The sequence below is a fragment of the Pristiophorus japonicus genome, chromosome 4 (assembly GCF_044704955.1).
Source record: "Pristiophorus japonicus isolate sPriJap1 chromosome 4, sPriJap1.hap1, whole genome shotgun sequence".
In the NCBI taxonomy this organism is placed as follows: domain Eukaryota; kingdom Metazoa; phylum Chordata; class Chondrichthyes; family Pristiophoridae; genus Pristiophorus; species Pristiophorus japonicus.
In genome coordinates, this window is record NC_091980.1 from 156,257,004 (window position 1) to 156,272,931 (window position 15,928).

Below are 15,928 nucleotides of genomic sequence, written 5' to 3' on the forward strand. Positions count from 1 at the left end.
GGTGGGACTATGAGAACCAAGGTGAATCCTTTTCCAGGGCACCGATGGTGATGGAATAGATGACAGCTGAGGTTGAAATGACAGTAGCGATCTGTCAGTGGTGAGAGAGTTGCTCCAAGGAGGTGACAGTGAATAGAGTGCAAAGAGTTCCAACCAGCATACAGCTCAAACTTTCCTTCCAAATTCTGAAGACTTCCGCTTCTGACATTAGAAAATGAACAGCTGGGAAATGGTAGCTTTAATACCACTTCTACAGCTGTCAACTTACCAAAACAATAGAGCGTCGCTGATCCCGACTCCACTTGCCTGCTGAGTTCCACGAGGGATGGGAAACCCGACAAAAAGGTAGTAAAATTGTAGGCGCTTGCAAATCCTCTTAAATATCACTAAACTATCTGTGAAGTACATTAATGAACTGACCCACCGATCGGCACGCAATCCTGACAGCTGAGAAAATCACACGGAGGCGGGTTCAGAGCGAGATCTGGTCCCACTGTCAATCAGGTCCATTTTGACAGCGAGCCCACCTCCAAACCTGCATTGGCAGGGCTGGGAAGATTCCGGCCTATGGGGTAGATTTTCGGCTTCTTGCCTCTGTTTTTCCCCGGAGGGGCGGTAATGGCGGCGGTGAGCTGTTCCGGGCGGGCGGCCAGCTTCCAGCGCACCACCGGGGTTTTCGGGGCCGGTGTCGGCGGGGCGCAGAGCATTACCGCCCAGGAGAGGCGAACCGGTGTGCAACACCCCTGGTTGTGACACCGGCTCGATTTGTGACTCGTGTCTCATCCGTAGCACTCCGTAGAGCGCCCCTTGTTGGGACCGCCTGGGAAAGCGGGTGGTCGGAGCTGTAGCGGCTGTAGTGAGGTCAGTAATGTCCACCTCAGGTAAGTGTGATTGTTTTTTTTTGTGATTTATGTTGTGGTAGTGTAGGCTAAGGATTGGGAATGTTTTGGGTGTTTTTTTCAGTTTTTTTTCGCTACCCAGGCCTCTCTCAGGGTGCTCTGAGGCCAGTTGTTTAGCTGGGGATTTTCCCTTGCTCAACCGGCCTAGCGCCCTGAGAGAGGTGTGTAACGCCTCCCTTAGCGCCCCGCCCCACACTCAGGGCCCAGCTGACCAATTTTGCTGACTGAGGCACAAACTGTTCCCGCTGGGCGCAGACTTTACCGCCCCGCCGCCATTACCGCCCCGAAATCAGCAGAACGGAAAATCCAACCCTCTGTTTATATATATGTGTACACATTGGAATAACTGCAGGGCTATAATCTTGGCTGTTACAAACTGCTCTCACTTCTCCAGAGCTGAAGCCTTTGATTAGAATACATCCTGGTATTTATTATTCTCTTTAATTATCTCGGGTTGGCAGAATGCTACAGCCTGGGGACTCCATTAATCCGTGTGTTGAAATAAAGTGGTGATCAGCTCTGAGCTCCGCTACTAGACAGATGCAGCAGTTTGTTTGAGACCTGTGCACAGTGATACCCTCATGGTTTGCTGGGTAAATGAGCACTTGACATGCTTGGACGGGGTATTCATATCTCAATGAGATCTATGTTCATTGTAGCACAACCAAAACAATCTGCCTGGTTTCAAACTGAGATGGGTCTTACAGCACCCTTCTTTATGAAACTTGGCGGGTTATTTTGGTTATGAAAAGAAAGACTTGCATTTATATACCGCCATTCACAACCACCGGACGTCACAAAGCGCTTTACAGCCAATGAAGTAATTTTGAAGTGCAGTCACTGTTGTAATGTGGGAAATGCAGCAGCCAATTTGCACACAGCAAGCTCCCACAAACAGCAATGTGATAAAGACCAGATAATCAGTTTTTTAGTTATGTTGATTAAGGGATAAATATTGGCCAGGGCACTGGAGATAAGTCTCCTGCTCTTCTTTGAAATAGTGCCATGGGATCTTTTACGTCCACCTGAGTGAGCAGACAGGGCCTCGGTTTAATGTCTCATCCAAAAGACGGCCCCTCCGACAGTGCAGCACTCCCTCAGCACTGCACTGGAGTGTCAGCCTAGATTTATGTGCTCAAGTTCCTGGAGTGGGATTTGAACGCACAACCTGCTAAGACATTTATAGCCGTTTTAGTTGCCTCCTTCAATGTAGCCCTGAGCCACGGATCGATCCCTGCTCTTCAATGTCTTCATTGATTTCTGCATTTTGGATTGCTAGAGTTGGACTGAGTGAGCCTGGGTTAGGAAGGGCAACAATGAGCCGGGTGTCCTGCTGCTGATTACCTTCGAGTGACTCCTGCACGAAGGTGTGCTGTCTGGGTGCAACTAGAAGGAACAAACTTGCATTTCTATAGCGCCTTTCACAACCTGAGGACGTCCCAAAGCACTTCACAACCAATGAAATACTTTTGAAGTGCTTTCACTGTAGTAATGTACGCAACCCATTTGCGCACAGCAAGGTCCCACAAACAATGTGATAATGACCAAATAATCTGTGTTTAGTGATGTTGGTTGAGGGATAAATATCGGCCAGGTCACCAGGCAGAGCTCCCCATTCTTTTTCACAATGGTGCCATGTGATCTTTTACGTCCACCCGTTTCCTCTGAAAGACGACACCTCCATCAGTGCAGCGCTCCTCCAGTACATCATCATCAAAGGCAGTCCCTCAAAATCGAGGAAGACTTGCTTTCACTCTGAAAGTGAGTTCTCAGGTGGCTGTATGGTCCAATACGGGAATTAAGTCTCTGTCACAGGTGAGACAGACAGTGGTTGAAGGAAAGTGTGAGTGGGACAGGTTTGCCGCACGCTCTTTCCACTGCCTGAGCTTGATTTCTTCATGCTCTCGGCGACGGGCCTCGAGGTGCTCAGCACCCTCCCGATACTCTTTCTCCACTTAGGGCAGTCTTTGGCCAGGGACTCCCAGGCGTTGATGGGGATGTTGCACTTTATCAAGGAGGCTTTGGGAGTGTCCTTGAAACATTTCCTCTGCCAACCTGGGGCTCGCTTGTCATGTAGTAGTTCCAAGTAGAGCGCTTGCTTTGGGAGTCTTGTGTCAAGGCATGCGAACAATGTGGCCCACCCAACGGAGCTGGTCAAGTATGATCAGTACTTCAATGCTGGGGATGTTGGCCTGAACAAGGGCACTAACGTTGGTGCGTCTGTCCTCCCAGGGGATTTGCAGGATCTTGCAGACACATCGTTGATGTTATTTCTCCAGCGACTTGAGGTGTCTACTGTACATGGTTCACATCTCTGAGCCATACAGGAGGTCGGGTATCACTGGAGTGTCAGCCTGGATTATGTCTGAGCCGTGCGCGACCTCCAAACACGGGTACTGGGGAACAAAAGAGCAGTTTTGTACTTAAGCCAGTTTGTAAATGTTTGTTGATATTTATAACGGAAATCCTGCTACAGAAAGAATGTGTGTAGGAGGAGATGCCTTTAAGCTTTCCTGATTGGAATCTGGTTGGTAAGAGAATGTCGTTGTTAGGGTTGCTGTGAAATGGCCTAAAGGAAACCTGTGTCAATAACAAGAGTTCAGTCCATTGCAGTGCTGCTAAAAACCCAACTGATTTAATTATATCCGTCCACATCTAAAGATAGCTGACCCGTGGCGAAACTAAAACCTTTGATGTGGATTTGCGAACACACTTCGTCACAAATTACTAACATGAGGGGACGGAGGGCCATAATCAAACGAGGAACTTCAACACATCTGCATTGCTGAAATTACAAATCATTTATCATCGTTTTGTTTCAGTGAGCTTTTAGGCTTGGTTGCATTTGTTGTCTTTAGATTGGGATACGGTGGTGCCGTGGTTATGTTACTGGAGCAATAATCCAGAGAACATCAGTTCAAATTTCACCAAGGCAGCTATGTTTAAGATGATTAAAGATTTAATAGGGTAGATAGAGAGCAACTATTTCCTCTGGTGGGAAAGTCCAGAACACGGGGGCATGATCTTAAAACTAGAGCCAGGCCGTTCTGGGGTGATGTCAGGAAGCATTTCTTCACACAAAGGGTCATGGGAATTTGGAACTCTCTCCCCGCAAAAAGCTGGGGGTTGATTGAAAATTCCCAATTTTTGTTAGGCACGGGTGTGAAGGGATACAGAACCAAGGTGGGTAAATCGAGTTACGATACAGATCAGCAATGATCTAATTGAATGGCGGAGGAGGCTCGAGGGGCTGAATGGCCTCCTTCTGTTCTGATGGTCCTATTTCTCTCTCTTCCCTCCCTCCCACCCTTTTACAAATGATGTCCATGTTCCATGTTTATGTACATTGTGCGAGGTTGCAGCCCCTCTTCCAATATTTGAAGGGGCTGCTCCTCAAATTCTAGTTGCACCTTCAGTCCCACGCTCCTGATCTTTGGGCACCGTGTGCGGAGAGGAGCGGGCAGGTCGGAAGGCCTCCTCGTAGGACTGCTCTTGTATGGCCAAGGGGGCCATCAGCCGGTCCAGGCAGCGGGCGGTCGAGGGGGTCATTCAGCCCGACTGCCTGCCTCTCTTCCGCGGTTACATCTGAGCCAGAGTGTCCCTGGAGATGGAGCACACGGTGTTCACCGGTACGCTCACAGCCTTCCACGAGAGGTGGGCACCGGAGGGACTGGAGTGTATTATCACCCCCGGCAACCAAATTTTAATTTGATTTGCACGGTTTTCTCAAACATATTTTGGTTAGTTTGCAGTTTCTAGTTGTGATGCTCCTTTAAAAAGGTTGGTTTAATTATATAATTTATAAGAGTTGTAATCATTCCTGGGAGCATTTGTTGTTTGACCAAACATCAGCAGTGAAATTAGCAATAATTTATTTTTTACAGTGGCAAGTTGATCTCACTTGCGATCTCTGCACTAACTGGGTGACTAATTTGAAATCATCTTGCAACCTGCCTCCTTATAACTGCCAACATTGAGCCCCAGGGGAGTTTGTTTGAAGCTTGTGACAACAATCTCTCTATTCAATGATAGCTTGGCCCTGCCCAGCATAACATTCCAAAGAACTTTTAGAACCTTTATATGATGATAACTTTGGAGAGAAGATTTTAGGTAGATTTTGCTTGAACATCAAATCTAATTTGCTCCACACAAATTCCTGATACCTAACTTATTCAAATCATACTCCTCCTGTATTTGCGATTCACATTTTTGTAATGTAAGGTGTCAGCTGTGACTCAGTGGGCAGCACTCTCGTCCCTGAGTTAGAAGGTTGTGGGTTCAAGTTCCACTCCAGGTACTTGAGCACATACTGCAGGCTGACACCCCAGTGCAGTGCTGAGGGAGTGCTGCACTGTTGGGGGTCACATTCTTTCGGTTGAGATGTTAAACCGAGGCCTCGTCTGCCCACTCAGGTGGACTTAAAAGATCCCATGGTATTATTTTGAAGAAGAGCCGGGGAGTTCTCCCCCGTGTCCTGGTCAATATTTAACCCTCATCTAACACCACTAAAATAAAAGTGTTTCCCTGCATTACAACGATGATGTCAGCCAGAATTTTATTTTGGAGACGGGCAGGGAGCGGGGGTGGAGGTGCTGGAATGGCCCTGACTGATTTAACAGCAGAGCCTGATTTAAATGTTGTTTAACTGTTTCCCTCCTGCAGCCAGCCAGATTGAGAGACCGTCGGAGGGGGGAGGGGAGGATCGTCGGAAGGGTGGAGGGGGGAGGGGCGGTCAGAGATCAGTCTGAGGTGAAAATCAGAAGCCGGGAAGGGGGGAATTGAAGGGGGGAGATCGGATGCCGTGGGGGGGCAGAAATGGGATGCCTGGGAAGGGTCGGTGGGGTGTCCGATCGCAGGGTGTTGGCGAGACAGGGCCGCTGGATCCAGCGGGTAAGTGGAAAGGCACTTTCCGACTCCACCATGTGTGCAGGGCGTATCGACTGCACACGTGTGGCCATCAGAGCACCTGTGGGACAGTAAAGAAATGATTTAGAAATGTAATATCAAGAATGGGTAACGATACATTCACTGGCTGCTGACATCAGTCACCATATCATCATCATGACTGCTGTGTGCCATGTGGCTGTGTGAGATGTAAGTCTGTCACCCGGTTGCTGAGATGACCTCCTCTCTCCGTCTCCCACCTCCAGCTGCTCTGCAACTCCTGAGATATCCAGGGTGCCCTCCTCTGTTGGAGTCAACGTGGCCAATGATGGAGTTCTGGTTCTCTCCCTCTCCCTCTTATCGTGGGCTCTCTTCTCCTGCAAGCAAACCTATTATGTGGCAGATCGAGGAGGGTTGGAGGAGGTTACAGAGATAGGGAGGGGCAAGGCCATGGAGGAATTTGAACACAAGGGTGAGAATTTAGAAATGGAGGCTCCTCCAACCCTCCTCGATCTGCCACTTAATAGGTTTGCCAGCAAAGTTGAAGCCCTTGGAATAAAAGGGACAGTGGCAGCATGGATATGGAATTGGCTCACTGACAGAAGGCAGAGAGTAGTGGTGAACGGTTGTTGTTCGGTCAGTGAGTGGTTATGATCTGGAATGCACTGCCTGAAAGGGTGGTGGAGGCAGACTCAATTGCTGCTTTCAAAAGGAAATGAGATAAGTACCTGAAGGAAAAAAATTGCAGGGCTATGGGGAAAGGGCGGGGGAGTGGGTCTAGCTGAAGTGATCTTGCAGAGAGCCGGCACAGGCTCGATAGGCTGATATGGCCTCCTTCTGTGCTGTGTAACCATTCCATGATTCTATCTCTGTGTTCCTCCAATTCTGGCCTCTTGGACATCCCTGTTTTTAATTGCTCAACCATTGGCGGCTGTGCCTTCAGCTGCCTAGGCTCTAAGTTCTGGAATTCCTTCCCTTAAGCGTTCTGCCTCTCTACCGCACCTTCCTCCTTTAAGATGCTCCTTAAAACCTATCTCTGACCAAGCTTTTGGTCACCTGTTCTAATATCTACTAATGTGGCTTGGTGTCAAATACTGTTTTAATGTGCTGCTGTGAAGCACCTTGGGACATTTTACTATATTAAAGGCGCTATAATCAATACAATTTGCTGTTGTATACGTTCCCATGTTAAAGGCTTGTTTCCTGCTGATTGCACCTAGGCTGTAAGGAGAAGACGTCAGACTGATTACTGGGGTCCTTGGGGAGAGTGGGGGGAGTGCAGCCGGACCTGTGGTATTGGTGTCACGTTCCGAGAACGCCGCTGTTACTCCTATCGGTAAGTAACGCGTCTTTTTATACTTATTTGGTAGTGAAATTCCGCACAGTTCCCTTTACCATGTCCATACGCATACAAGGTAAACTTCGAACCTTACCTGCAACAGCGAGAAGTCTAGGAACATAGGAACTGCTAGACGAAAAAAGACCCAGGTCCATTTCGTTCACCTTCTACCATCCTGGTAGTCACATGCTACAGCGATAATGGAGTTGTTGGCCAATCACAGCAATCGATCTCTATCAATGGGTCTACAACAGACCCAGACACGAGGTGAGGAAAGCCCCAGTGGTGGGGAGCTTTGGGAACCACAGGCCCACAGTCACCGGTTCCTCCAGAGCACGCCACACTTACCACATGTCATGACTCAAATTACTCAGTTACTGCATCCCAAAATGTTATTTTCTGAAAGAAAACTATCTAATTTCCATTTGAATTAATCAATCATCATCATCATAGGCAGTCCCTCGTATCGAGTATGACTTGCTTCCACGCCGAACAGGGATGAGTTCACAGGTGTTTCAATGAAGGACCTAATATTCCAGGTTCCCAAACTGCATCCTGAAGGGTGGAAGATGCCTGTGTGTGGATCTTTTTAACGTGTGGTGACCGTTGCACACCAGCCACCACACGGGCTTGACAGAGCTAGGTCTTGGTCCAGTGGCAAGGGTTAACCAAGACAACTGGAGACCTGCTCTGCTGCACGGACCTAATGCGCACACATATCGCAGTGTGGGCTGGCCCGTGCTGCCCCTGGGCCCTCGCCACTCCTGCTGTACCTGTCATCGTCGCCCTCCTGCAGCAGCATGCGTTGCTCCCTGCAGTGGCCCTGGCCTGCTGATGGTCTTGCATGATTCAGGTCCCGGCCCGAAGCATTATAACCAGTGCATGTAAACATTTAAATGTTTAATCAATACTAACTGCTTCTACCATCTCCCCCGGGAACCTGTTCCATAGATTATAGAAACTATCTCTATAATCTATAACTGTCCATTAACCATTTGATATTACAATCGTTGATGGTGACCGAAACTGTATCTCTTCGAAAAACTAAACTCCCCATTTTCTTTTGTCGTCTTGGATTCTAAAGTCACAATTGAGTAAAAGTTGCAAGTAACATCAAATAGAATTTTGGGCTATGTAAAAACAATTCCCAGACTGTACGTTTAATGAAGTTGGGTATGTAGAATCATAGAATTATAAACTCTTAGAATGATACAGCACAGAAAGAGGCCATTCGGCCCATATCACGTGACAGCGCTAATTTCCTACACGATCATTTACATGTGAGGTACACATTCCCTGTGGCGTCGTGCTGTAATGATATAATGGAACATTAGTCAATCTTCGTCTTCCATTTATGTAACCATAACTTTGAGCCTTCCTGTTTCAGTCGGTTAAGTTGTAGCTTTAGTAAAATGACAGGTGGAGACTGGGTGAGACTCTGCATCAAGCCGAGTGATTTTGAACGTGTGCTGTTAAAAGTGTCCCTCGCTTTGTGCCGATCCATTGTGCTAACTTAGGGCGGTGTTCCCTTAAATAGAAGGGTGTAGCAATTTAAAAAACACAGAGATAATCCATAGCAGGAGTGTCCCAAGTGTTTTACATAGTATTACAGGCCATTTGGCCCAACTGGTCTATAAGAACATAAGAAATAGGAGCAGGCGTAGGCCATCTGCCCCTTTGAGCCTGCTCCGCCATAGCAAGGCTATTATTTATTGCCCATCCCTAATTGTCCTCGAGTAGGTGGTGGTGAGCTGCCTTCAGCCGCTGCAGTCCATGTGGTGAATGTACTCCCACAGTGCTGTTAGGGAGGGAGTTGCAGCATTTTGACCCAGCGACGATGAAGGAACAGCGATATATTTCCAAGTCGGGATGGCGTGTGTCTTGGAGGTGGCGGTGTTCCCATGCGCCTGTTGCATTTGTTCTTCTAGGAAGTAGAGGTCGCAGGTTTGGGAGGTGCTATTGAAGAAGCCTTGGTGAGTTGCTGCAGTGCATCTTGTAGATGGTACACACTGCAGCCATGGTACGCCGGTAGTGAAGGGAGTGAATGTTTAAGGTGGTGGATGGGGTGCTTTGACCTGGATGGTGTTGAGTTTCTTGAGTGTTGTTGGAGTTACACTCATCCAGGCAAGTGGAGAGTATTCCATCACACTCGTGACTTGTGACTTGTAGATGGTGGAAAGGCTTTGGGGAGTCAGGAGGCGAAACACTCGCCGCAGAATACCCGGCCTCTGATCCGCTCTTGTAGACAGTGTTTATGTGGCTGGTCCAGTTACTTTTCCAATCAATAGTTAACCCCAGGATGTTGATGGTGGGGGATTTGGCGATGGTAATACCGTTGAATGTCAAGGTGTGGTGGTTAGATTCTTGCTTGTTGCAGATGGCCATTGTCTGGTACTTGTTACTTGCCACTTATCAACCCAAGCCTGAATGTTGTCCAGGTCTTGCTGCATGCTGTTACCATGTCCTCAATAACAGTTTCTTACGTTTTCCCTACTCTTGATGTCAGGCTAACTGGCTTATAAGAACATAAGAAATAGGAGCAGGAGTAGGCCGTACGGCCCCTCGAGCCAGCTCCGCCATTTAATAAGATCATGGCTGATCTGATCATGGACTCAGCTCTACTTCCCTGCCCGCTCCTTATTTTCTCTCTCCCTTCTTCCTTGAATAGCGGGGTTACATTTGTTACCTTCTAATCCACGGGGACCATTCTAGAATCTAGGGAATTCTGGAAGATCAAAACCAATGCACTCACCATCTCTGCTGCCACCTCTTTTAGAACCCTAGGATGTAGGCCATCAGGTCCAGGGGATTTGTCGGCTTCTAGTCCCATCAATTTCTTCAGTACTTTTTCTTTTCTAATATTATTACTTTAAGTTCCTCACTCTCATTAGACCCTTGGTTCCCCACCATTTCCAGTATGTTCTTTGTGTCTTCTACTGTGAAGATGGACACACAATATTTGTTCAACGTCTCTTCCATTTCCTTATTCCCCATTATAATTTCTTCTGTCTCTGCCTCTAATCTATTCCTTTTAAGATTTTACATGTAAAATCTCTTACAATCTGTTTTTATATTTCTTGTTAGTTTACTTTCATTCTATTTTTTTCCTCTATAAATTTCTTGGTCATCCTTCGCTGATTTTTAAAACCCTCCCAATCCTTAGGCTTCCTACCATTTTTGGAAACATAGTAAGCCTCTTTTAATCTAATACTATCCTTAATTTCTCCAGTTAGCCACGGTTGTACTACTTTTCCAGTGGAGTTTTTATTCTTCAAGAGAATGTAGATTAGTTGAAAATTATAAATTATTTCTTTAAATGTTTGCCATTGTTTATCTACCGTCATATCTTTTAATCTAATATCCCAATCTACCTTAGCCAACAAGCGTCTCATACCTCTGTCATTGGCTTTGCTTAAATTTAACATCAATCTCAAACTTAATATGAAATTCTATCATGTTATGATCACTCTTCCCCAGAGGATCCTTTACTATAACCCTTTCTCGTTACACAATGCTAGATCTAAAATAATGTGTTCCCCAGTTGGTCCCTCGACATATTGTTCTAGAAAACTGACTAGAATACATTCCATGAACTTGTCCTCCAATCTGCTTTTGCCAATTTGGTTTGCTCAGTCTATATGAAGACTCAAGTCCCCATGATTATTGCATTACCCTTGTTACATGCTCCACCAATTTGCTGATTTATCCCCCTGACAATACTGTCACCTACCACAACCACATGCCTTTTCATTCCCTCCACTTGAACAGCCTCTGGTACCACGGTGCTCTGGTCAATTTGCCCATCCTCCCTGCAGTCTTTGTTCTCATCCAGCTCAAGTACCTCGCGCCTGTTGGACAATGATAAAGGCTGAGGCTCCTCCACCAGTGCATCTGAGGTCCCCTTACCTGCCTGACTCGCAGTCACATCCTCCTGTCCCTGACCTCCACCCAAATCTAAACCACTACCTAGCCCAAGGGGTGTGACTGCTTCCTGGGTCAAAATGTCCCGAAAACTCTTCCCCTTCCCTGGTGCCCCGCAATGTCTGCCCCTTGGACTCCAGCTCAACCACTCTGAGCCCAAGTCCCTGAAGTTGCAGAGACTTGCTGCCAATGTGATCCCCACTAACTCCCACATGCTGCAGTTGCAGCACACCACCTTCATTAAACCAACAAATAAATAGCAGCACAGCTACCACTCTGTCATTTGACTTTCAATGGCTGTACTGACCGGATGTGAGAGCATCACACGACCCTCAGTCCACACTTTAGACCCCTTACCCCACACTCATTGTAGAGCATGGGCAGTATTTACAATTGATTGTAACTCAATGTAGAGCTGCCTATCTCTTGTAAATCGATGGCTGTGCCATTGGCTGTCTAGGTCCTAAGTTCTGGAATTCTTTCCCTAAACCTCTTCACCTCTCTTTCCTCCTTTACGACGCTCCTTAAAACCTACCTCTGTGACCACCTGTCCTATGTGGTGGCTGGGTGTCAAATTTTGTCTGATAATCTCTCCTGTGAAGCGCCGTGGGCCAGTTTGCTTCATTAAAAGCGCTATGTAAATGCAAGTTGTTGTTGTAAATGGTAAACATCCAGAAAACATTGGCAATTTCTAATCAATGATGATTTCTTTGGACTACATTTCAGCAGAAAGTCTGTTTTTTTTTTAAAACCCGCAGCAGGATTATGTGGAAACACAATTCTGAGCAATTGTGCATTTGATCTTAAACTATGGTGCGGCATGAATTTTCTTTTGAGCTAAATTTTATTTGACAAAACTTCTTTCAAGTGGTTATTTCAACACAGTCTTATTTTCTTCCTTGACTATATGCCACAAGAAATCAACTGGGACACGTGATTGGGATGAACATTGCAGCAAATTACTGGGCAGTTGCAGAGATAATCAATACAAACTCTGACTTGAAGCTCTGTTTACTGACAACTTGACCATATGACCTTAAAGGGACAGGCCATATAGCAGCTAAGTATCACAATTGTACACATTTGTCAGTAATACCATGGTAAATGTATTAATACATCTGTTATTAGCACAGAACGTCACCTATATGTGGCTTGGAGCCAAGGAATGAATGAAAGAAATAAGGAACTAGCATTTCTATCGCATCTTTCACGAGCCTAGGATGTGCCAAAGCGCTTTACAACCAATGAGGTATTTTTAAAATGTAGTCACTGTTGTAATGTAGGAAAGGTGACAGCTAATTTGTGCACAGTAAGCTCCCACAAATAGCAATGTGATAATGACCAGATAATCTACTTTAGTGATGTTGGTTGAGGGATAAATATTGGCCAGCATACTGAGGAGAACCCCCCTGTTTTTCAAAATAGTGCCATGGGATCTTTTATATCCACCTGAGTGAGCGGATGGGGTCTCGGTTTAACATTTCATCCGAAAGTTGGCACCTCCCACAGTGCGGCAGTCCCTCAGCACTGCACTGGAGTGTCGGCCTAGATTATTGGCTCAAGTCCCTGGACTGAGACTCGAACCCACAACCTTCTGACTCAGAGGCAGGATGCTGCCCACTTTGCAATTCTTAATGTAAAGTTAAAATATTGACATGGGTAGATCAACAGGGGAAAGAAATGGATTTTGTTATGTTGTAAACAAGCTGTAGGATGCCTCACTCCTTATTCTACTGATGCAGTAAATCTAATCAGTTTCTTTTTAGCTTTAAAAAAAAAATTAACAGCCTGTGACTAATGGAAAAAAATAATCCTCGTAAATCAGTGATTCATGTGCAGAGTGCAGACATGGCCTAGTTAATTTATTTAAAAAGAGAATGAGTCATGCTCTGTTTAACTGCTAATGGAAATGGGCTTGGCGGAGGCTGCACTTCGATCAAACTGATCCCAGCAGTTGCTCTGTAGGTGCATTGCTGTGTCTGTTCTGATGGAAGCACGCAAAGTAGTTTGTATACCTTTATCTGACATTAGAAAATCATGTCTGATTCCAACTCAAACCCCAGAGCCATCAGCTCAAGTCGCTGAAGTTTGTGGAGCTGATTGACATAGGGCGACCTACATTTTAAAACCCAATCCGGGAACACACGGGCAATGCTCCCCCGCAATCTTTTGGGTGCATGGCCTTTTCAACGGGCTGCGTGGCCCATTCACAGTTATGCGCGCGCACACGACAAGATGGCTCCAAACAGAACTGTGTCACATGACCTTGCCACATGATCTTTTATTATTATTACATCAGTAGTCCACTAGGTGGAGCTCTGTTACACTGGGCTGCACCAGACCGGCCGACGGCTTCGGTACATCGAAGCATGAATCTTGCGTGTTTTGCGGCAATTGTGCTGTACCATCTACTCGTCCCCAAATACCCGAAATTTGAATCAAAGTGATTGTCTGCTCGAACATTTTTGTGTCATTCTGCGCATGTGCAGGGTCGGCCCCTCCCCCATTGCACATGCACACCCGTCCCCTTCTGCGCATGTCGTTGTCACGCGGCCTGGCCGCGCAGGCGCAGTACTCCACGGTTGCAGCTGCAGTGCAGCGTGGGCCATGTTTTGTTCAACTCCGTGGGGCAAGACCCATCACTGGGTCTATGGGGAGAAGAGAGGATCGAAAGGGGAGGGCAAGAGGGGGGAGAGAGAGTGTGAGAGGAGGAGGATCGGAGGGAGAGAGAGTGAGGGGGGGATCGGAGGGAAAGAGGGGGGGAGAGAGAGAGTGAGATAGAGAGGGGGGATCGGAGGGAGAGAGAGAGTGAGGGGGGGTTCGGAGTGTTATGTATTTATGCTTGGGGTCAGCGGACACCAGGGGGTGCCACTGTCGGAAGTCATCCAGCTGTACGCGCGCGTGCACGGTCACAGGTATATAAGCGCAGGTACCTTGTCACACGAGTTACTTTGGGCGTGAATAAAGTTGGATCAAGTTTACACCTGAGGCAGTTTACAGTAACTAGTCTTTTGAGTCATTATATTCATTACATTTGGCGACGAGGTAATTTAAGAACCTTCGCATGTACAATGGGCACTATCGGAATTCTGGAGAGATTCGTGGATGGCGAGGATTGGGCATATATTATCGACTGCCTGAATCAGTATTTTGTGGCCAATTAAATGGAGGTAGACGCTGACCCAGTTCGGCGCAGTGCGGTTTTCCTCACCACTTGTGGTCCAAAAATTTATGACCTCATGAAGAATCTTCTCTCGCTTTTATGTCCAATGGACAAAGAACATGGGGATTTGTGTGCTTTGGTGCGTGACCATCTTAAGCCAAAAGAGGGGATCATCATCTCATGCTATCGCTTCTACATGCATGTTCATGCTGAGGGCCAGGATGTGTCGGGATTCGTCGCCGACCTATGATGCCTGGCTGAGCCATGTAAGTTTGGGAACGTGTTGGAAGACATGCTGCGAGATTTCTTCGTGATAGGCATCAACCATGATGTGATTCTCCGGAAGTTATTGGCCGAAGGGAAGCTGGATTTGAGCAAGACCATCGCGACTGCCCAGGCATGCATGACGACTGATGATAATTGGAGGCAGATATCATCGAAGAGTCGGAGCTCCATGGCAAGTACTGTAAACAAGATTGTGTCATTGTTTGGCAGAGCTGCTTATGGCAGGGCCTATTCGACTGCTTATGTGAAACCTGTAGCTGCTCAATGTCCGCCAAGTGGTACGAATCCGATTTCACCCTGTTGGCGTTGTGGGGACAATTATCGGCCTCATCAGTGTCGGTTTAGGCAGTACATCTGTAAAGGCTGTTCGAATCTTCAGAGAATGTGCCTACAACTGAGCAAGCGTGCTGCCACTCATCACATTGCTGATGATGACTAGTCCAGTGCTGGCCCGGATATACAACCCGAGGAGGAAGTGTATGGTCTGTATTCATTCTTGGGAAGGAGCTAGCTGATAATGGTTAATGTGAAGCTGAATGGCAACCTGTATTAATGGAGCTGGACACGGGTGCGAGTCAGTCGATAATGAGCCAAAGGACATTCGACAAGCTGTGGGACACTGAGGCTGTGAAGCCTAAGCTGAGTCCAGTCAATGCCAGGTTGTGTACTTACTCTAAGGAACTCATACGGTGATGGCAATGCAGTAGTCAAGGTATCATATGATGGTGTGGTTCATGACCTACCGTTATGGATTGTCCCAGGTAATGGTCCAATGCTGTTCGACAGGAATTGGCTCGAGGAAATCAAGTGGAACTGGAACGATATCAAAGCGTTGTCATCAGTGGATGACACTTGGTATGCTCAAGTGTTGAAGAAGTTTCCTTCTTTGTTTGAACCAGGCATTGGTAATTTTACTGGAGCCAAGGTGCAGATACACCTGGGTTCTGATGCAAGGCCTGTCTATCATAAGGCTCGGTCTATTCCCTACAAGATGAGGGAGAAGGTTGAAATTGAGCTTGACAGACTCCAACGTGAAGGGATCATATCACCGGTCGAGTTTAACGAATGGGCCAGTCCTATTGTTCCTGTGTTGAAGAGTGATGGCACTGTCAGGATTTGTGGAGACTACAAGATTACGATTAACCGATTTTTGAAACAGGATCAGTGCCCGTTATCGAAGGCTGATGACCTGTTCGCCATGCTAGTTGGTGGAAAGTCGTTCACTAAACTGGATCTGATGTCGGCCTATATGACACAGGAGCTTGTCGACACTTCGAAGAAACTCACCTGCATCAACACCCATAAAGGACTGTTTGTCTACAACAGATGTCCTTTTGGAATCCATTTGGCTGCAGCCATATTTCAGAGGAATATGGAAAGTCTACTAAAGTCCGTCCCTGGAACTGTCGTGTTTCAAGATAACATCTGGTCATGGGT

The 15,928-nt window shown here is 46.9% G+C and overlaps 1 protein-coding gene across 3 annotated transcripts in view; it reads left to right on the plus strand.

The window, feature by feature from the left end:
* paplna (papilin a, proteoglycan-like sulfated glycoprotein) overlaps nucleotides 1-15,928 on the plus strand; it is a 279,507-nt gene that overhangs the window by 106,955 nt on the left and 156,624 nt on the right. For all 3 annotated transcript variants that reach the window (XM_070878697.1, XM_070878699.1, XM_070878698.1), the window contains exon 2: nucleotides 7,004-7,119. In XM_070878697.1, the coding sequence (XP_070734798.1) occupies nucleotides 7,004-7,119 (116 nt within the window). The remainder of the gene's footprint in view (nucleotides 1-7,003; nucleotides 7,120-15,928) is intronic.